Source organism: Aulonocara stuartgranti, assembly GCF_965226115.1.
Source record: "Aulonocara stuartgranti genome assembly, chromosome: 23".
Taxonomy (NCBI): Eukaryota; Metazoa; Chordata; class Actinopteri; order Cichliformes; family Cichlidae; genus Aulonocara; species Aulonocara stuartgranti.
Genome location: NC_138958.1, coordinates 42,412,835 through 42,435,492, shown reverse-complemented (window position 1 = coordinate 42,435,492; position 22,658 = coordinate 42,412,835). Strand labels below are relative to the sequence as shown.

Below are 22,658 nucleotides of genomic sequence, written 5' to 3'. Positions count from 1 at the left end.
CACAAACAAAAGCCAAAACCACCGATTACATCTGCAAATCCAAACCTTTATTTGTGGTAAAATCAGAATATTTGCACAGTTTTGTTTTCTTCGTGCAGTGCTCTTCGTGCACATCTGCTAAACTAATACATAAGCAAATACTAACTACCAGGCTGGTGCAGCTGCCCGTCCACACTATGGGGTCTGGCCATTCAGTAATGACGACAGCACTGGGCTTCATTTCAGTTCGCTCGCTAAGAGAACAGCAATCGTTCCTAAATGCACCTCAGCATCTGAATTTCAGATCACTTTAACAAACTGAACTTGAAATAAAGCCACAAAGTGTTTTGTTTTTGTGTGTCTTTCACGACACCCTGACAAAAAATACAATTACTTTGTTGCAAAATGTAGTTTGTGCATACAAAAGGCTGTAAAGTAATGGTTCACCTACGTCTGATATGCGTCAGTGATTGCTGAGGCTACAGTCTTTGGACAAATCAATCAGTCCCTGTGTAACTACAGTGGGTCTGTGCTTAGAGGAGCACCAGTACAAATGTCCGTTATATTACTGTCTCTCCTGCAGGTCAGATAAATACTGATCAGCTGCAAGAAGGGGAAAAAATAATAAATAAATCCCCATTTCTGATTGGCCAGAAACACCCCTGTGACAGCTCTAACAACGCCTGAAAAGATGCAAACCACAACAACGGAGCAATAGAACCACAGTTAAGTCTGTGTTATGAAGACTTTAAAGATCGCCACTTGTTTTTGCCAGACATTCACAACAAGGGTATTAACGAGAAGGAAAAGTGTAAAGAGTCAACAAAGAAAAGGAAAAATAAAACGACTTGGAGAAAATCTGGACACTTTTTTTTGTACTGCATGTTTTTGTCGTTTTTTACAAAATGGTCTTTGATCGTTAACTTGTTATTTTTTAATCCAAACCTTGGCATTTACGGTGGTATTTTCTCAATTTGTTTGCCGATTAAAAATGGCTGTTTATGGTTGATTATTATTGGCAATGAAGCCTGTCGCATAAACAGGTTTGCGGATGTGATACTGAGTCCAATGTGACTTTAAAGGTAACCAGTGGAGGCTGTTTCTCGTAACGTGTCGCCATCACATCGGCTGCAATCAACAATCTGTGGTACACCTCGAACCTTCATGTTACACCATATGCACATCTTTACACATTAACAGAAGACCTGAAGTTGGAGGTTTCAGCTGGGAGAAGAGTACTGTAGTGCTGGAAAACACTGGTGTTGAGCTTTACGCAGGGATACACAAGATACTGTGGCATCTTTAAACTGTAATTGGCAGAACTGACTGGACTATTTAGTTGAAATCGGAATTTTCAGGAATGACAGCATGAATACTGCCAAAAATAAAATCATAGGCATTGCGTAGATTCAGCAGATTTTAGGCCACATAGATTGATGGCTAGCGCTAAAACGTAGGGTAAGTGCTAGTGTGCTAAAAATCTATAAACCAAGGGGCAAAAGTAATACAGGATGAAAACAACAAATGATAATGAAGGTTATTTTTTGAGTTATTTAGGTTTAGACTAAGTTGTGGACTGCTGATGCCAGCACGTCACAGCCATGTTGCTAGCATGGCCGATAACCAGGAAGCACTGCGAGTACCCCCACCCCCAGAGAACCCCCGGCTTTCTGAGGTTTTTAAACAAGCTGATCATAGAAGGTATAAAACAGATTCATTTTTCTGACTCAATAGCTACGTCCAAGACAGAAGTGCCTAAAACCTGCATTCTATCTGAAGACCACCAGATGGCGATAGCTGTGCTTGCTAAAAGAACGCTTTCCTGCTGAGTTATGGGCTCAGTCACTCATTCAGTTTTTAATGTTTTTTTTTAAGCCTATTTTGTAAATCTTGGTCATAATATGCTTCCAAAAGGATTATCTATGGTACACCTAATGGTAATCATTCACAAATTTTTAGCCAATGAGCAAGCAGTCTCAGTCATCTGTTTTTTTGTTTGTTTCTTTTTAAATCAAGATGGTAAAAGTGAAGATGCCAATATTAAGACTTCAAAGTGGGACTTGAGGATCAGATATATGGGCCAGATTTGCCTGATAAAATTCAGTTTCATTCTTACAAGTTAAATAAAAAAAAAAAAATGTAAGGAAGAACCGTGGCTGCAAAAACCACCCAGTTAAAAAAAGAAAAGATGTGCACACAGGATAGGAGCGAGGTTTTAGGGTGTTTTGTTGTTGTTGTTGTTTTTTTTTTTTTAATGGTCTTACACAAAATATATGCATCTGTATTTATGAAATGCAGGTGATTTTTGAAAATTACAACCACTGTTGAAACCCAGCCTTGCTATGGTGAGACGCTGACGGAGAAACGCTCCCCCACGTCGCATCTTTAACATTAAAAAGCTCACACTACCCCAGAAAAATAGAAATTTTTCACTCATACCAATGACATTCAACATTCAAGTGCCAGTGTTTTTGTTTACTGTCTTTTGGTCAAGTCACTTTGTAAAATATCAGCTTTTGTATTAGGCATAGAAAAATAAATATTTCTCAAAAATGCTTGATAAATTACACAAACTTGCAGTGAAAGTAGACTCAAGAACTCTGTGTGCAAACAGCTGAATCCTACCTTTGCTGTTAACTAGAACTCCACCTGGTCCCCAAAAAAAAAAAAACAATTAAAAATTTAAAAAAATTAAAAACAAAAATTCTCAAAGAACCTTTGCGCGCGCGCACACACACACACACACACACTTCTTATTTAACATCTCTACACTGTCTTCACACTCACTCTCAGTCGTACCTCTTTAGGATTAAAGGACGTGTGCTACAGAAGACTTTTGTTGAAGTCTTTTGTGTAAAACTCAGTGGTCTTTCTATAACGGAGGGGGCCCTGCAGGCCGCAGCAATGGAAGCATAGCACCATTAATTGTTCTCTGACCATCAGTGCTGTCTGTATCACAGGTAAGTTTGCTATCAGCTCCATTAGGGCTGGGTATCACCCTTCATTTAAGGCATCAGAAGGTTTTGGGAAACAAAAAAACAAAAAGAACTAAAGTGCTGGATCAGTTTTGCAGGAAGTAAACAAAGCATTTTCTGCATGACACAAACTTTTGTGTTTTTTCTTAAACTTTGTTTACTGCTGAAAGTGTGTGAGATAGTTAAGGTACATGCAGTGACACTAGCAAGACACTGATGATCAGTTAGCATGTAACAGTAGCACTGTTTACCATGTTACATGAGCATGTTACCAAGGTAGATTTGCTAATTAGCAGATGAAGAGTTTTGCGGTATTTTGCCAAAAAAATGAAGTCTTTCAGAATTCGTAATTGTGAGGACCAACGCGGTAGATAAAGTGCCTGATCTACATTCCTATCCATAATGCCCTGCTGCTCATATTTTCTCAAAAACGTAACATTAGCGGCACAAAACTGCAACATGTCCAAGTTTTAGCACTGGGAATCAGCTGTCAGTCAGTAAAAAATGTGCCTGAATTGTTCCGAGTCAAAAGCATTTACATAAAGTTTTAATTTTTTTTTATCCCCGCATCATAACAGCATCTGACCGAGCAAACATTCCTACACTTACATAAAATAATCAAAAATTTTGCAATAGTTTGAAATACCCAGCCCTAACCAACAAATTTCAGTCTTTAGTGATTCAGCCACTTCAAAAGGCACCGTTCACATGTAAAACTCTGGGCTATTTCACATGTGCCAGTTTGTACTCGAGCAGAAAACTCGTGCAGAGAATCGTGGCGACCACACAGCGAAAGCAAGCCACAAGTTACTGAACTCTATTGCACTTGGGGTAAAAGTTCAGAGGGTTTTTTTTCCCCCCTCCACGCAGGAATTTGGGGGCACAGTGGTATTTAAGTGTTGCTCTAACACAGCTCAATGGTAAATACAACTGACAGGTAAAACCAGCCTGCCCTAGAAAAACACTGAAATACATTGCATATTTATGAACAACACTATTTGACACGATTGATCTACAAAGCAAGAGGTAAACTGAATTTTTACTCTCACAAGTCACACTGCATTTAAAAAGGTTCACCGGTTCCTTCATTTTTTAAATTTTTTTTCTAAAACAGATTCTCAATGTGCCGCCAAGCGCTTGTCAGAAGGCACAGCAACATCTACGCAACCACATCCACTCAATGGATTCGCCTGCGACGCCGCATGCCTGCAGCATTGGTAACAAAACAAATGGGACTACATTAAGCTTATGGTCAGCAGAACCCACTGATTCAAGTAAGAAATGCTTTCACACAGGGAAAATCAGTCAGCAGTATCCGACTGCCAGTTCAGTCAGTAAAGTTCCTCCTACAGAGTTTTAAAGGTTGAAGCTGATTTTATAACAATGCCAGCAAGACAGCTATTTAATTAAACCTCTAGGTGTGAAAGTGCAACTTAAAGACTTCTGTTTGTGTGTGAAGGGAGTTCTGTGATTGTCATTAGCAACTTGCTGTCCTGTTTCCTGCTTTTTCATTCCTTCAATGCTTTGCAACAGCTCTTACAAGAAGTCTGCAGGAGAAAGTAAAATGTTTCATGACCTCAAGAAGAAAGCTGATCAGTAAACAGGTGCTTTAAGAAAAAAGAGAGAAAAAAAATCATCTATTGGGACACCTCTGACAGTTCTGGTCAACATTTGAATCACCGATTCAACCGCCGCTCATAGTCATTAAGCCCGTGTTAGACTGCAGTCTCAAACTTAGTGACAGCTGCGACAGTAACTGTTTATCTGACCCGCGCTGGAACAGCAGCTGAAAAGAAAACTCAAATTTCCTGTTTTTGGTTCGTTTGTAAATGCATAAAAAGGGACAGGTGGACATCGAGGAGTACAGCTGAATTCTATCATTCCACAGCCGTCCTTGAATGCAGCATTGTTCCTGGCCCCTCATTTTGAGTCAGACCAGGCTTAGTGAGATATCGTACAGTTATATTTGACTGGTGTCTTTTAGCACCAGAAAAGCTTCTGGAAAAATCTACTTTGTATATTTAGTAAATGAACAGCCAACTGCTTTAACTGCTTTAACCCCTTCAAACTCTTAAGGAAAAAAAATGCTGTTAAACAAAGTTTCCCCAACGTCCCCCTCAAATGTAACCCGAGGGAAAGGGAGCTTAAGACTGATTAGAAGAGGCAAAAAATCAAAAGCAGGAAAAAACAAACAAACTATGATATAAAATAAATAACTGCAACATAATTAAAGCCTGCTTTAGAATTGGATTCATCTGCTTGGCATTTGAAACTTCTTGACCAAAAAACAACAACACTTGAATATGTTTTACAGTCTTGGTCCTGCTTTGTCAGAGTCAGTGGGCAGTTTGAGGGTTAATCCACCTGGTGCGCATTAATTTGGGTGAATTTATTTCTATACAGACGTGTGTATTCTCTTGAAAGAATACAAGCTTTTGTCTTCGAACTTTAGTCAGCGGTGTTCAAACTGCCCACTGTGCTAAGCTCACCAGACCCGTCTTGGTCTAGTGTTGAGTGATCAAGTGTGACTCTCATGCACACCAAGTGTTGTTTAACTTCACATTCTTTTTCTGTGGAGATTCCTCTCTGTTGAAACTATTTACATTTAATCTGAGTTCTACATGTAAACATAACTAAATTAATCCACCCCCACACTGGAGTAACAGAGCTTTTTTTGGCTCTTAATAGGCCCAGTTTGGGGGGGTGGGAGTAGGAGGAGGATTGGATTTCTACCACTGAACCATCCAAATGTTCAGCGGAGATCCCTTTTCAAGTTCAATCAGGGATGAAACATGGACATCCTGGGTCAACAGGCCCCTTGAAGCCTGGTTGCAAAGCAGAGCCAAGTAGGGATAACCAAGGATTTAAATGCATGCGATCGGTTCTGTGCAGCAACTTTTCCACAAGCACAATTTACCCTGACAGTTTCTCACTGTGCTGAGCCGAGTTGGGTTTCGCATTCGACAATCGCGGCGGGACGCTGTCATCGTTTATTAATGTGCAGCACGTGCTGGGACGTGTCGTGCATGCAGAAGGTGAATACGTTGTAATAGCTGCCAAGACTGCCAGTCCAGATAGCAAACTACTCTGGAGAGTGGACGTGCATCAGTGCGAAGAAGTAGGAGTGCGGCCCATCTGGGAGCTCTGTGGGCTGGGTGGTAAGTGTTTTGAAAGCAATCATATGCTGCCAGTGTACGGCTGTTGTGCGCGTTGGCCGAAATCTAGTTTTGTAAACATTTCATCGAGGAAGTGACTTCAACACTGAGAAACACTATCTGCTGACTGAAAGCAGTAGTAAGAGGAGGAATTGGACCGAGACGCGATCTTGCGCTTGATTACAGTTGCACACGTGGCTAAAACGTGCTGTAGATACGATGCATTGCATTCCTTGGGAAGCCCCAAGCTGTCTCTGCAGTGAAATTAATTCGTAAGGATGATCCAGTTCTTCACTTTTAACGCCCGACTTCAACAGAGCTTAAAAGACCTAACAGAATAAACTGGAATGACTACTTTTAGAGAAGACTCTTCATGCAACTCTCCAGGATAGAGTGAGCGAGAAAATTTGGACCTCTTTTTAGTTTGCGTATTTCCCCCCCTCAAGAGAAAGCTTCTCCCAAAACAAGGGTTTCAATGTTTGTGGTTAAAAGCAGCGGTAGATTCCCAAGAGCATGATGGCACTAAGAGTCAGCTGAACGGCCGCAGACACAATCTGGGAACTGTTTTCAGCAGCAGCCATGTAGTGTTTTCTAAGCAAAGGTGTTTCAAACTGTGTAGCGGTTACAGTAATTTAATGTGACTCGAGTGGCACCAGACTTTGGCTTTTTTTTTTTTTTTTAATTACAGCAAGCTATGAGGAATTTGACATTTACGGCTACATATCTGGATAATAAGAGGGGGAGGAGCAACATAACGTGACTGCTGCTGGCCCTGTTAGTGGCACACAGTGACCCAACAATTAGTGACAAGATGGCTTTGAGAAACCAAACTGCAAGCTCAAAGCTGAGCTATAGATGTGACACAAGTGTCAATGAGTAGGACTCGGGTTCCCAAAAGCATACAGCCACTGTGGTCGGCCCTGCTCGTCGGCTCTTTGACTTTAACAGTACGATTAATGTTATTTTTGACCCATTTTATATTTACTCATCCAGAGTGAGTAAAGTAATCCACAAATATGCTTACAGTGGTTATATGCTTTGGGGAATTAGCTCAGTCTCTAATAGACAGATAAGGAAATGCTTTGAGTTTCCTCATCGTAGTTTTAGTTTAGTTTTTTTTTGCCAAGGTTTGATTTAGTTCAAGCCTAGTTTGCTTCCTTCCAAATAAAAATAAAGAAAACATATTTAAACCAACAAATGACACTGAATACACACTTTTAGTCACCGTGGGCCAATACTTGTGGACAGTTAACGTATTACGGCAATAAAAACAATGGAAATAAGAGACAAAGTTTAAATTCTTAAAGGCACAGTACAGAAACAAATGATTCTCCATAAACACTTATCTTAAAATTAAACAACAAACCAAAAAAAATGCTATTTGCAGTAACAACCATAAGTCCTAAGACTGTCTGCTATCCTCACTGCTAATGGCCGACAGCGCCATTTCAGTTTGTCCAGCCACTCGTCTCTTTGTTAGACATCTGTGTCAGACCTTGATAAAGTTTTATGTTTTAAAAAAGGTGAAAAAAAGAAAAGATTTTGTTTCTGTGGCCTCCAATACGTGAAGGCCAGTATTTTTGAATTTATACGCAGACATGTTTTGCTTTTATGTCCTGCCTATAGCTATATTTTAGAAAAGTTTTTGGCCAGCGATTTACAACATGGCCGTGCGTTAAATACAAAGATGACATGAGGTCACGCGGGGAGTGTAAATGCAGACGAAAACACAGTGAAATCAAACTCAAATATAAGGTGGGGGGAAATAAAGAAAGGATTTCCCCCTCTTTGAAGAAGCCCACACGCTGAAATCTCAGGGAATTAAACACCCAGGTCTTTTTACCAGCACACACGTGTCACAGAGGGAAAATGGTCTTAAGGTGGCTGCTAGCTGGAAGCTAACAAGTAAGCCTGTGTCCAGTGTTTAAAAAGTAAACAACTAAAATTCAACAATCTCTTCATAATGTGGTCTTTTTCAAGAGGAGAAAAGCTAATTTACCAAAACAAAAAAGGTGGACATAGAAAGCACAAGAAAACTCTTCCAACGACTTAAAAGACATGAAGGATGGGGATGGAAGCTACATAAATGAGCATAAATAGTTTAATAACATGCATGGGGGTTTCTTGGGGTTAATGGTGGTAACAAGACAGATGGGATGCAGACGTCGATGTGGAGAAAGAATGGAGGATGAGTGAGAAGAGGAAAGAGGGATGAGCGAGGGAGGGAGGGATGGAGAAACCTAGTTGCCCCACCAGTCAACTTGAGAGTGTGAGTAGTTTCCTCCGTAGCCATCACTGGTGTAGAAGTTGCTGAAGCCGCCTGAGAAGACAAAGGGAAGAGAAAAGAAAGCCTTCTTAATCAAGTAAAACTTTTGTAGCATTTCATCGCCCAAGTATCAGAAATTAGTGTTTCCAGGCAAAACAAATCTCTATAATGCAGGTCTGGTGTAAAACATTTATCCTGAATGTGCAGTTCTGTAAAACAATAATTCGCACTGAATATATTTTGCCCAACTCGCCATCAAAATATATTAAAAGTACAACAATTGTTACGATTCGGTGTTGTCAGTGTTTTGTTTTAGGCGTGACTGTTATGTTTCCTGTTTTACTTTGAAGGTCTGTTGTATCTCAGTGTGTTCAGTTCACCTTTTTTTTTGTCTCGTCAGGTCTGATTTGCCCCAGCTGTGTTTCCCTCCTGTGGTTCATTCCCTGATTGCACCCTCTATGTATTTAAGCCTTGTGTTTCAGTTTGTGATGGTCGCGATCTTCCCCCCCCCCCGGTTGTAAATAGTTTGGTGTTTTGATGTAAATAGTTGTCGATACTTTCGTTTTGGGATTTTTTTTTTGTGGAGACCCGTAGTAGTTTTGTTTTGCCTTATTTTTATTTTTCCTGTGTTGCACGCCGGTTGCCTAGGCCGGGGTGTAACACAATATATGGCAAACTCAAGTGCTCTTCTTTTATTTTTCTCTATACAAGCTCTCAGAAAACAGGAAAAAAGTTTCCTGGGGGGGCCTAGTAAAAAGCAACACAATGAACATCATGTGACTACAATCATGTGCACAATAATCACCCTACATCAGGGGTCTCAAACTCAAATGAACCGTGGGCCACTTCTGGCACCATCATCTCATTGGAGGGCCACTTTAGTGTCCAAGTAGTACAAAAAACAAACACGAAAACACCCACTAATATATCCTAAAATGTAGTGTTTTGTTTGTTTTATTTAATTCCAAATATTGTGTAACAAGACAAAATTGCAAACATGAACGCAATTTTTTTTTTCTCACTCTCAACTATCTGAAGCCTTTCAGTTTCAGTTGTCATATGCAAGTTAGCACAAGGTCAACATTGCAATGAGATGTATTTGAGGAGCAGAAGACAGTCACTCAGCAGTGTAGTACAGTAGTTTCATTGAACTACCAAATAAACAGCTGGCAGCACTTTTGCTACAATTTTGTTTGTATTTAACAAAATAAAAATGCAGACATAAGCGTACACATTAGTTTTTGACTGCAAGTGAAAATTGTTTTCTTTCCAAATAATTCTCTCACTGAACTAACACAGCCCGCAACATGTTTGCACTCTCTTGTTACCTCGGCCAGGTCCGCGGCTCCGAACCGCGGTAAGGAGACCTCTGGCTAATACTTTGGGTTCCGGCTCGTAGCCGGGAACTAGCGTTACTGTCTGGGTCAACTTTGCTAGCGAGAGACAGAGAGAGGCATTGAAAGGCTGCTCCAGCAGAACTTTATTGTTTCGGAGGAAAAAACGAACACAGCGTACAGTCGAGTCTTAACAGCTTACTTACAACTGGGCTCGTCAGGCACTCTTTTTGGCTGTAGTGGTTATTTTTATATTTACATGCTTCCAGCTCCCGTTTCTGCTCGGTAGCACCTTGTACTTTTCTACTTTCCTTTTTCTCCCTCCCTCACGCCCCACAGAGAAAAGCGGGAGGGGCGGTCCCACACATTCTCCCTGCAGCACGGACTACATCGCCCGTGAGGCTACAGTCTTAACCCTTTAAAGCCGGTTGGAGCGGCCACGCTCCGTTTTGCGTAGCTATTTTTAAATCCCAGTAGCACTGAAACCACGTAAGCTTGCCCTCGGTCACAGTTTCCTTCCACATATAGCTTTGCAAAAACTGCATAAAAAGCACTTGCAGCAACAAAAACATAATATTCCAGAAACACGCTTTGCCGATCCGATCAGCTGTTTGTAACACTTCCTACGTCCATCAGCGCGAACTATCGCATGTTCCTCATGACCTGCCCGAAACCGGAAGTGAAGTCATTTTGCAGAAATGTAGTTTTTCACCATCAGGGCCTTATGAGCCTATACTGGTCTTTTTAAAAGTTATGTTTGACTTTATGACTTTCTGTGTCGTTTCTGGGATGCTTAGGACTCATATTGCACTGCTGGAAATAGTTTATTTTGATGCATATGCTGTTTTTTTGCAAATTTGCATTATAATATTTATTTTCGTTTTTCCTGCAGTATATAAAAATTGGTGTATTTCAAAAATAAAACTATGAAGACACTTAAAATAAATTTCCTGTGGTGGGAAACTATTTTGTGCAACTTTTTTGTATTTACAGTTTTGAAGGATGAGCCTCTTAAATTTCTCTAACTAGAAATATATGTTAAAAAAACAAAAACGATTTTCAATTTTTTTGTAGTTTATTGCATTTTTTGCAATTTATGTAATTACTATGCACTTAATGCAGATATATTATTTAAATTTGGGCTATAATGGTTGTATTGATGTATATCAACTTGAAATGCTCCCAAAAATGGCTTCACAGCATGTAAAAATATAATATAAGCTCTGGCGGACTTGGTTCTATGCTAGGTCTTAAAGGGTTAAAGGGCCATGCCTGTAACACTCTGCCGTCGTGTTAAATCATTTTTGGTAAAATAATTTCTTTCTTCACATCAATATGTGGGCCACGAGTTTGAGACCCCTGCCTTACATTAATGAATAAATTTCTATCCAAAGATCAGAGCCTCACCTCCTCCAAAGGCACGGTTTCCTCCATGTCCTGCCTGGCTGCGTCCTCCTCCACGTCCTCCAAACCCTCCGGCGTTGACTCCTGCAGCAGTCTGACGATAATCTCGTGCTCCAAACCCGCCAGAGAACCTGTGGGATAAAAGAAAAATAAATAAATCAGTGTTTAGGGATTCTGATTAGACCAGCAAATGTTTTAATACTTATAACAAAAACAAACATTTGCAAGTTAAAGACAGAATCTGTGTGTGTGTGTGTGTGTGTGTGTGTGTGTGTGTGTACCTCTTAGAGCGCCCTCTATTACTACTCTTGTGCTGGTGTTCATAGGCCAGGCTCTCGAGCCATGAGGGAACTTCCTGTTTGGCCTCTACTAGGATGTCCAGGAGGTCTTTAGTGATGTTCCCATTTTTGTCATTGAAGAATGATGTTGCCAGCCCTACAGGAAACAGAAAAAACCCCCAAAAAACACTTAAAAACAGGAGACATTTTTTGAAGCAATATAAGTAAGAGCAGTAAATGGGGTTCATCCTAAATCAAGAGGATGCTTCCCTTAAATCACATTACTTTTAGCCTTACCCAGGTTTCCTACTCGTCCCGTACGTCCAATACGGTGGACGTACTCCTCTATGTCGCTTGGCAGGTCAAAGTTAATAACATGTTTCACGTTGGAGATGTCCAAACCCCGAGCTGCTACCTGAGATCACAAAAACAGGAGCAGATACTTTAAAAACTCACACCTTCAGTTTTATGTCGATTGTGGTTGTCAGTTAACAGAAAGGTTCCTCTTGTGGTTCACCGTAACGTGCACCCAACAGGATGTTTTTACTGACCGCTGTAGCCACCAGGATGGGACATTTTCCTGATCTGAACTGGTTCAGGGCCTCCTCTCGATCTCTCTGGGAACGGTCACCATGGATACTGGTGCAGGCGTAGCCTTCCCGATATAGGAAGTCCTCCAAGGCGTCTGCACCTTTCTTGGTCTCCACAAAAACCAGGGTCAATGAGTCCTTACCTGGTCAACCAAGAGGGGGAAACACTGGGTGTTAATGCTACAAAGAATAAAACAACTGTAGGGCTGCACTGTGTTTGGACTAAATAAAGACTGAGTTTAATAATCCTGCGCCACTATGACTCTGGCTTTATGTAGCAGACATACTGGACCAAATTGTGGAACAAACAAATAATGAAGTTACAGTCATGCTGGAATTATATAGAATTTAAGTGCACGAGCAATTATGAGAACCAAGCACATAAATTAAAATCCATCCCTGATGGCCTAGCCTGCTAAACTGAACTTTAAGCTTCTCAGTCCACTACATGAGATTGATTTGCCTTCTAGCCAATGGGATCAGTTAGCATCTAAATGAATCATACAATTTTACGTGTGAACGGTTTTCTGCTGCCATGCACACATAAATCAACGCCCTTGATTGTATATGAAATCCTCCATAGCACATCAGTTAGTGGGTTTGTTGCAGCAGCCCTGTATACAGATCATATGTTTACATGTATATACATGTGTCAGTCCATGGGGTGACTAACATGCAGGTTTCAGGGTTAAATCTACCAGCATTACTTTACAGCAGATGTTGTTATATGAGCAGAACAGTGCAACAGGCAGCAGGAGGTGCAGTGTGGGTAAAATGACCAGCAGCAATGTGTTTTCATGCAGATTTCACTAGAGGCACTGATGGAAAGATTCTGGTCACTGTATTCTTCCCGCATCAACATCATCAATTGACCTACACTTATATCAAAAGTTAGATACACGGCAACACACGAACACAACATGACCAGACTCTCTCCATTAAAGCTATGGGTTTGACCTAAAGACATCACAGCAACATACTTTAAAGATGACACAAAAACAACCTTAAGCTATAAAATCAAACAACAGGCATGTTTAATTTGACATGAGAGGACCTGACGTGTGAAATGGGACACAGAACCTAAATAAACATAATAAACAGGAGATTCTCCATCCACGAAAAAAAAAGAACAGAACAGTAAAGTCGAGCAAAATTATTTAAAATATGAAATGACAGATAAAAGTTTCCTGTTTGAGGATCTTACCAGGTTTCTCTATGTTGTCTCCAGTACTGTCCTGTACCTCACTTGGGATGGCTTGGGATAAAACCACAAACCACTGACATGTAAACTCCAGTTTGAAAGCAATGCTTGTGTGTCTGATATTGCTGATTTAACAGAGGTTTAAAATGTTGCCATATAATCACTAACAAAACAATAAGGTTGTTTTCCCAGCCACAAACAATTAAAAATCCTCTTTTTTTTTAGTTCAGTCTGAAGAAGAAGATATTTTGTAATAAAAATAGACCACTGCCATCTGGAGGCAAATATAATCCAGGAAACACAATGTTTCTTGCCAACTACCACAAATATAGAAAGAGCATCTTTTAAATTAGAGGTTTTAAACCTTTTTCAGGGCAGCCTAGAGGTATACATCTTCCTAATTTCACACACAAACATATCTAAGTGAAATTTTCACTGAAAGACAAAGGGTGCTGATGGACATTACACTGTGCTAAGCATGGGGAACACAGTAATGTATTGGTTGAGATGTGAGGATGACAATATGATGATGACCATAAGACAGGGGAAATAAAATCGCACTGTGTGTGTGTGGTTCGAGATAATTGCAGATAAGTCTACTCAGGCTGCAATCAGTATTTATGTTATGTGTTGGGACATGTGGCAGTTGAGCTGAGATCGGCTCACCTGTAGCGCTTAGCAGGTCCAAGAGGAAAGACCGCTTATCACTCTCTTCCACCCACACCACTTTCTGCGTGATGTTCTCCGAGGTGGAACCCACTCTGCCCACCGCCAGGAAGATGTAATCCTCCAGGAAATCCCGAGCTAAGATCTGCAGGATGAGCAAAATATGTGCTTAACACAACTGTTTTGCACCGTCTGACTAAACAGATGGAAAATTTTACATCTTTAAAATGAAGCACTGATCACCATGTGAATGCTTGCTGCACTTTTCTTTATTAGTAACGGGCGGATTAAAACAAAAAACAAACAAAAGAAAAAAGAAGAAGAAGAAGAAGAAGAAGAAGAAGAAGAAGAAGAAAAGTTCCAATTTCTATCACAATTACTGCAGATAATGAAGATATACCTGGATTTCTTTGGGAAACGTAGCGCTGAACATCATAGTTTGTCGGATGCCTTTAGGAGGCATGGTGTCCTGTTCGACGATGCGCCGTATCTGTGGTTCAAAGCCCATGTCCAGCATACGGTCAGCCTCATCTAGGACCAGGTAGCTAAAGGAAACAGAAGAAAAGAGTTTGAAATTTGGAAAAAATGAAACAGACATTTACCCATCACTCACTCCTCGCGTTTAGGTCTTACTTGCAGTAGTCCAGTCCGATCTTCCCTCTCTCCATCATGTCCACGAGTCTTCCTGGAGTGGCCACCAGCAGGTGACAGCCTCTCTCCAGGTCTCTGATCTGCTGGCCAATGTCTGCTCCTCCATACACAACACAGGGACGCACTCTGGAGCGGTAGGAAAACTAACAGGAAAATACAATGTATTAACAATTACACACAAATTTAAAAATCACATCATTAAATAAAATTATTACACACTAATGTGTTTAAATACCTTCCTTGCTTCATCATATATCTGCAGTGCCAGTTCTCTGGTGGGAGCCAGCACCAGGGAGATGGGGTACTGCTTGCGACGGCCATACTTTCCATTCTCCTGCAAAGCAGCAAAGACACAACATTTAAGTCTCACAGCAACAAACGTGATTGAGAACAGAACATGTGGCAAACCTATCAGGGACTAGTATGACTCGTGAGAGCAAAAATCCCCTAAAGGCTTCACAATGTAAATTAGGGGAGAACTCGTGTAACAGGAATTACCAGACAATTATCAGAGACGTGGCACTCAAATAATTCCAGATTTAAAGTTCATGGAATAATTCAACAACAGTGAAGTTAGCCGAATAAAAACTTCCAGAGGAAAGAAAGACAAGCTTTAAAATCAGACTTACCGGCTGATAATTTTCTTTCTCAATAACAGCTTAAATTAAATTAGACAAAATAACTCCCTAAATAGGTTCCAGGTGTCATATCGAGATGGCTGCTGACAGGTAGGACTTGTGTCTTAAAGGGTTTTGCTTTTCTTTAACTGCTGCTTGTTTTGCCTCTTCTTTGATGGTCTAGTATACTACTGGTATCAAAAAAGATCAACTTAAGCAGGTCTGCTTGTTTGTTGCAGTGACTGAAACTCGTGCTCACCGTTTGTGGTAGCATATGAACAATACCCATTCATTTGTAGAAGTGTGCACGTGCCTGAAATTAATGCTTTTATTTTTAATCTGGAGGATATGCTTTAATTAAATTACTTTACCATGAAATCCCCCACAGCACCTGAACCATTTGTTTTGCCCCTTTCAAAGCCATGATGAAATTAGCTGTTTTTAACTAGATAATATTGATTTTTCTCTTTTACCTGTCCTGATGCTTTAGCTGCGTTAAGGGCCTCTCCTGGTCCATCAGTGTAGATCTGGCTGAGGACTGGCAAGAGGAATGCTGCCGTTTTCCCAGAGCCTGAAACACACAAGGACAGCCTCATCCATTTCTGCTGTTCCTCTCATCGACCCAATTCCAATATTTTGTTATGTTTGTGCACTACCTGTCTGTGCGCAGGCCATGAGGTCTCTCTTCGATTTAATAATAGGAATGGCGTATTTCTGGACAGGAGTGGGTCTGGTGTAGCGACTCAGAGCAATGTTACCCATGATAATCTCACCCATGTCCACGTCTTGGAACTGAGATCACAAACAGAAACGTGTACAGAAAGAGCAAAGAAAAGCAACAGTGCAGCTGGTATCTGATACAATGTGAGTAACTCACACTCTCGATGTGCTGAGGGCAGTTCTGTCCCGTGGCCTCAACAGGAATGTCATCGTATTTCTCAAAGTTAATCCCAGTGTTACTGCCAGAGAACAATTCACTACGGAGAGAGCAGCAAAGGTTAGTCGAATGCTCTGGAACTTTATTGCTCAGAGTAACTGCAGCAATTTCTTGGGATAATTTATCTGAATGACGAATTTTAAAAGAATAAAAACCTAGCATTATTTTTACTGGGGCTGGTCAGCCATTTGAATTTATCATGTGTCAGGTAAGGGAAATGCTGCAGAACCATAACAGACAAAGTTAAAGATGCTTCCATATTGACATCAGACTAGAAACCTGCAAATAAGTTAAGAACAAATGTCATTAAGATGACAACTGGAAATAACAAAACGTCAAAGAATTTGCTTTCACCTTCCTGTGTTTTACTCTGTTACACAAGAACCAATGAAATCCCAACAATATGACTCACAGTCTAATAGTGAAATTACACTAGTCTAATAATCTAATTCTGTGGACTAATTTTTAACTTTTGCAAAGTTTACCTGAAATTTCCTGATCTTACAATAAATTAGAAAGTAGACTACACCTCCCACAGCGGCTCAAAAGCACAGACTCACTGTTCAAGGCGTTCGTTGCGAGGGGTTGGTTTGGACCAGTCTCCGTCATCTCTGGATTCCTCCACCCAGCGGCTGTTTCCTCCTCCTCCTCCTCCATTACCAAATCCTCCATGCTCAAACCTGAACACAGCACGCACACATTAATGATGAATAATGAGGCTGATAGGTTTGTAGCTTGAACCCATCCGCTGGAACGTTGAAGACAATATAATTACACTGCAAAGCAAGACACAAGTAGGCAAGCTTCTTCATGTTTCTCGTGCACGGGAGAGAACCGGACAGGCACCGTTCCTTCGCTTGACCCCAGTTGCTCTCGTCCGTTCTCCCGTACCACTGTTCTTTTATTGAGGTTACATGAATATGCATAAGTTCATTAACATATGACGTCTACATACACACAAAGAGTACCTTGCCTGTGTGTGTGTGTGTGTGTGTGGACTGCTGATCAAAGGGTCAAACATCCTTGGTCAGGAAGAGGGTAGCCTCCCCCTCACCCTAGATGGTTCATCCTAGATAACACGGTGAGGAAGTCCTGCAGTTCATCTAAACAAAGAGCACTTAGACTAGAACAGACGCAACTACGTTAATCCTACCATAAAACAATAAGACACGGTATGACCTCTCATGCTCCCAAAGTGCTGTCTAATACACACAAAGTTTGCAGACTATCAAGGATCAAAACCTCTACCAATCTACAACTAATTACAAAACTCTAAGCATATATAAGTAAATATTTCTAAGCATAAATGACAATCAACAATACAAATCTAACAGAGGCAACTTTTTCCAAATTATAGAACCACAGCTCTCCACTTAACATTTTTTGGGTAATAATAAACCATTTTAAGGGTTCACAAGAGGGTCGTTTTTTAGCTTTTATAGTAAACATGGGAATTTTCTGTTGACGCTGAACATAAGCTCTCAACACTGTATGTGATCCACTCACCTTCCTCGGCTAGCGTTGCCTCTGTCATTGAAGAAAGCAGACTTTCCACGGTTATTGCCAAAACTGCTATAGGCGTCCTTGGCAGTGTTCCAGCCACCTGCGTCTAAAAGGAGAACACCACAAAACTATCAGGTTTCGACAGCTAGCAGACGCATCCAGTCATTCATGTAGTGGAGAGGCAGGTAAATGAGCACATACTGGATGCACGAGCTAAGTAAAAGAAATGTTGGAAGCACTAAAACTGAATCGCACCTTTATTTTCATACCCAGCAAAGCCCATTGGCTGTGCTGGGTTAATGGGGTTGAAGGCTCCACCCCTGTTGTTGCGGTAACCACCTCCAACGCCACCTCTACCCCGCTCCATGCGAGGCGGGCCACGGTTAAATGAGTTGCCCGTCATGCGATTGTCGTGGTAGCCGTTGACAAAGTTGTTGCGCGTGCCGTCCCAGCCGTCTGCAGAGAGGAAACAGTGCACAAAATAATTAATAAATACCATCACACCTGCAGGAACATCGTCTTCATGACCATCACTGCTGTTATTGGTGGAGTGCTGGCAATACATGCTATATGGGCAAAAGTATTTGGCTACACCTCTTACATCTTTTCAATTCAAGTGTTTTCAGTCCCATTGTCACGGGTGTAAAACTCATAAAGTCGCCAACGCTTTGCTGACTCAGCAAACAACCTCTAGCATTAACATCAGCACAAAAACTGCGCTGGGAGCGTCATGGTATGATCAACAGCTTCTGTAGGTGTAATGTGTGGGTGGCCCAGTATTTTGTCCATATAGTGTTGTTTCAGCATACCAATAAAACACCAGCGATTATATTTTAGCCCTTTTGACATCTATCAAATTAATTTTTAATGAAAAATGTACTTTTGTGAACAGGTAGGAAATTAGATGCATCAGGTCAAAATGATTAAACAAACCAACTCAAAGAAGCACTTTCAGATGCTTCTGCTGCTGCTTCCGATATGCAGCCGCACTTAAATGTTAAGGCATTCACTATGAACTCATCAATAAGTCAATTTACAAAAAACAACAACAACTCTAAAATCAATATAAAAAAAAAAAAGACCAATTCCCCAACTTCTGCACAACTCTATCCAAGAAAATCAGAAGTTCAGAGAGGAACTTACAGTTGGCTGCAGGCGCGATGGTGTAACCACCCTGTCGCCCAGCAGCAAAGGCATTTCCTGCTGGATTAGGAGATGAAATTCCAGTTGTAACTCATGGTTAAAAACAGATGCTGATATAATAGAGATACTTTGTAGAGTTACAAGTGTGGGGTCTTTTAGAATACTATGTCTTCCTCACTATTCCAAAAATCAACCATAGGTGGTAATAACGTTTAAAAAAAACAGAGCATAGAGGAAGGAGATCGACTGCTAATCATAGAGAAATAAAGATGGACAGAGCTGAAAATTGTGTCTGAAAAGCAAAACCAGACCTGAAGTGCTTTAAACTTGCACTCTTTTTATTTGCCATATAGGGAAAACCTGACATCAGCTCCCACTCTGTGACCTCACTAAAACATTCCCTGCTTCAGGTCACAATCAACACAACTTAAAGGCCATCTTGTAAATTTTATTTGTTTCAAGAGTCACAAAGGAGCATTATCCAGGGTACGCTCGTTGCTACTTGGCAATCACAAATCATTAGCCAATGAGAGTGCACTTTCGCAGTTCGACCTGCCCTTCGCACATCACATCAAATATCACGATGTCGATGGATTTCACTAATCAATCAGTGAAAACACGGAAATTCAGCTATGAAAGCTGAAAATGAAAATGATTTATTTGGTAGGAATCAGTGATGGGAGTTCCCAGTGGCCTAAAAATAAACACAATTCAGATTTTTCTTTATAGGAAACAAGGTTAAGTGGATCCTACTCACCATTTTTGGGAGCATCTTTGTTCCTTAAATGTGGAGGTATGTATCGCCCTGCAAAAGAGACAGACAGCCAAGAATCAGTCAGCGCTTACGTCACACTGCATTTATAATCAAATCTAACTAACCATTTCAAGGTTGAGCCACAAATTATGACTGCAATGACAAAAGATTATTAAACTATAATGTAAAGAAAAACTTAAAGGTGACATGCAAATATTCATTTTCACATGGTTGCAACTAAATGTCACTGTATTAAAAACAGATGTTCTGCACTTAAATAAAAATAGATCATGTAACTGAAAAGTCACCGTGTTTAATGAATAATAAAAGATTTAAAGACAAAATTTCTTCAAAACCTTTGCATCATCCAAAGACATGCATATTTTAAGTTAACAGAAAAATCTGCTTTCAGTATCACCACACAGCACCAGGGATGCATTTACACTGTACCACATGCAGACATACAGCAGTCACTTTTTTTTTTTTTTAAACCTGTTTGTTTTTATCATGACAAAATGAAAAATTCTAACAAAAACACAAAGGCTGCTTACTGCTATTGCCGCCACCTTGTCCGTCTGCAGCGCTCAAGTCTAGGACAGCGAGCTAGAGGGGGGAAAAAACAAAACACAAAAACAGAAAACGACTCACTGACCCACTTCAAGCAACCTAAAACTTTAAGTTACATTTTAACAAAATGAATTATCAAAGCTATTACTGCCCATGTCTTACATTAACTGGTCGCATTACAAGTTGATTTTTCTCCATCATAGACACAAACACAGAGTAGCATTTCTGTAGTAATCTCCCTATTGGTTCTCAGTTGTCTAGGTTTTCAGTAGCTAATGCTACAAGACAGCTCAGTGTCACTGGTATATGTATCCACCATCACCAACCCCAAGTCAATATTTTTCCTCTCGAATACCGTTGGTTCCCTGTTTCTTTCTGTAGTTTTCCATTACACCCAAGCAACATTTAGTCCCATAAATTAAGAATGCCTGTAAAACCAAATAAGTGGAAACTAGTCTTTAGATTGTTAGGCAGGCTGTGTTTGAGGCCACAGACCACTTATCCTTAAGAGTAGGTGACACAGAGAGCTGCTGCCTACCTTTTAAAAAAAACGTTTCTGTATAATAAGGAGTGTGAAAATTTTTCTTGCATGGACTGGTTTGAGTACTCAGATTTGACATGAAAAAAGAAAACTAGAAGTCATTTTTATTTTTGTATTCTGCAGCAGACTTAAAAAACAAACAAAAAAAAGAGCGAGGGAAAGGGAGACAGAGATGTGAGCTCCAGCGTGCTGAATTCCTATCATGATGATGTCAGCAAACTGCACCCAGCCACAGCTGGTCTGGGATACTGAGATGCGATGCTGGTGCGTCAAATCTCACTGCTGTCCAGGGAACAACTTTGTATTTAATGCTTTCATTACCAAAAATCTAACTGTGTTGGGGGGTGGCGGCGGTGACATTCAGCTTAAGCCAACTAAACTCATGAGGATGTATAAGTCGCTGAAATAGGGGCCTAGGTTGCGCATCACACTCCTTCTTAGACATTTTTCCCCAATAGGGGCTCTCCAAAATATCAACCGAGTACATGCAGTACTTTTCTGTTACCATCCAGCCAGACACAGATAGACTACGTTGCTGGTGACGCAGAAGAAATGACCATCTCTTAGCGGGACGCAGTCAACATAAAAACATGGAAGTCTGGAAAATGCTGCGTATCATCTAAAAGCCGGGGAGGGCGACAGTCACGCCGCATTGTTTGTGTAGCAAGCAGACCCGCAGGTTCCAGCCACATTGACCTCCATTTTATTATTATATCGAGCTGCAAGACAAGCGCAGTGAACGTAACAGTTGAGGGGTGCGTTTCATGTGTTCATATGAGGGGGCCAGAGGAACCACTCGTGCGTCATTTCGCATTTAGCTCTTCGTTTTAAAGAACACCGATCAGTCTAGCAGCAAAACACGGATGTTTTATTTCTAGAATGCAATTCAATAAAGGCATTCTTGGTCAGGTTGTAGAGGGGCCAAAACATTTTTCATGTCGTATGCTCCGCAGCCACCGTCAGACGTGTGCGCGAACAAAAGCAGCGCACCCGACGTTAAGCTAGCACAATAGCATACTGTTAGCAGACCCAGGCTAGCCGGCAAGCTAATGTTTACCACTGCCGTTTTTTTACATTACTTCTAAAGCGAACATTTAAGACATATAAAAGAAACACAGCTTACCTGCTGTTCTAGACCGTGGGCATTTTCGACGGCCACATGACTCATAACTATAGAATATGGAGGAAAAATGATGCCGTTGAAAAGGGGACCTCTTTGTTTGCCGGGTTTTGATGTTGTTATTATTTCTCCTTTGCGTCTCGCCCGTTTCTGTGGTTATGTAAAATGACAGCTATTTCATTTCCTTAATGGTTTCAGATAACTTTTTAAAACGATATTACTGAATTTCAAGTGGCAATAAAGTCCCGTATTTTCAGCTTCAAGGTTGATACTTCAAGCAAACACAGCTGTTGTCTGTTTGCTCTTTAGCTGAAGCTGAGACGAAGCCACCACGAAGCGCGTGAAGGGAACGCGAACAATGTGAACGCAATTATCCGGTGACGCCAAAATAAAAGGTTAAAAAACAAACAAACTAGGTATAATTTTATATCTATATCAAATTTTAGGCCATAATAATAATAATAACAATAATAACGTATACTATCATACTATTAATGTTTTGTGTTCTTAAACTTGTTCTTAAACTTAAGAAAGACGATAAGAGGCTTACATCCCCTTAATTTGAAATGTCCCTATTTCCGGACTGCTAGTAATACTAGCAAACTTGGCAGACGCCTCTCGAATGTTATTAATCTAGAAATCGCGAGATTTTAGTAGTAGGTTGTCGCGATATCGCCGTTACACAAATATTCTAGCGGAGAATTAAGTAGATTTTCAGTTGCTTTTTTTCACTTGCTTTCAAAATCTTGGCACTCACATAAAACAAATATGATAATGCTTTTATCACACATCTTGCATTAGGTTGTGCCACACAATGTTTAAATTGCAATTTGTAATGTGGTCTGAGGCATTTGTGCAAGTTTCCCGACTGAAAAGCAATCAAGTCTGACAGAGGTCAGAGTGTACAATGCGCACATAATATAAATAAAAATGCATGTATATATATATATATATATATATATATATATATATATATA

General features: G+C 40.5%; 1 protein-coding gene across 2 annotated transcripts; it reads right to left on the bottom strand.

The window, feature by feature from the left end:
* Positions 1 to 25: 25 nt before the first annotated feature.
* Positions 26 to 22,027, bottom strand: LOC309700994 (ATP-dependent RNA helicase DDX3X-like). 2 transcript variants are annotated; one of them, XM_082524939.1, is made up of 19 exons: positions 21,685 to 22,027; positions 20,005 to 20,056; positions 19,457 to 19,504; positions 18,700 to 18,759; positions 17,812 to 18,012; positions 17,560 to 17,662; positions 16,614 to 16,733; positions 15,994 to 16,093; positions 15,773 to 15,908; positions 15,590 to 15,687; positions 14,735 to 14,833; positions 14,482 to 14,642; positions 14,249 to 14,393; positions 13,849 to 13,993; positions 11,943 to 12,124; positions 11,689 to 11,806; positions 11,395 to 11,548; positions 11,117 to 11,244; positions 26 to 8,429 (listed from the first exon to the last, which is right to left on the bottom strand). In XM_082524939.1, the coding sequence occupies exons 1-19, from the start codon at positions 21,727 to 21,729 to the stop codon at positions 8,350 to 8,352; spliced, it is 2,175 nt and encodes a 724-aa protein (XP_082381065.1). In that variant the 5' UTR covers positions 21,730 to 22,027; the 3' UTR covers positions 26 to 8,349. The 2 variants fall into 2 exon arrangements, with proteins under 2 accessions (XP_082381065.1, XP_082381066.1); XM_082524940.1 differs by lacking the exon at positions 18,700 to 18,759.
* Between the last annotated feature and the right edge of the window lie 631 nt (positions 22,028 to 22,658).

Bases quoted from the DNA above. Each gene is read 5' to 3' on its own strand.
- LOC309700994 (XM_082524939.1), bottom strand. From the start codon at position 21,729: ATGAGTCATGTGGCCGTCGAAAATGCCCACGGTCTAGAACAGCAG. The intron at 16,734-17,559 runs GTGAGTGGATCA...TGCTGTGTTCAG, and splicing joins GGCAACGCTAGCCGAGGAAG to GTTTGAGCATGGAGGATTTG. The intron at 14,834-15,589 runs GTAAAAGAGAAA...GCTGCTTTGCAG, and splicing joins CAGCTAAAGCATCAGGACAG to GAGAATGGAAAGTATGGCCG.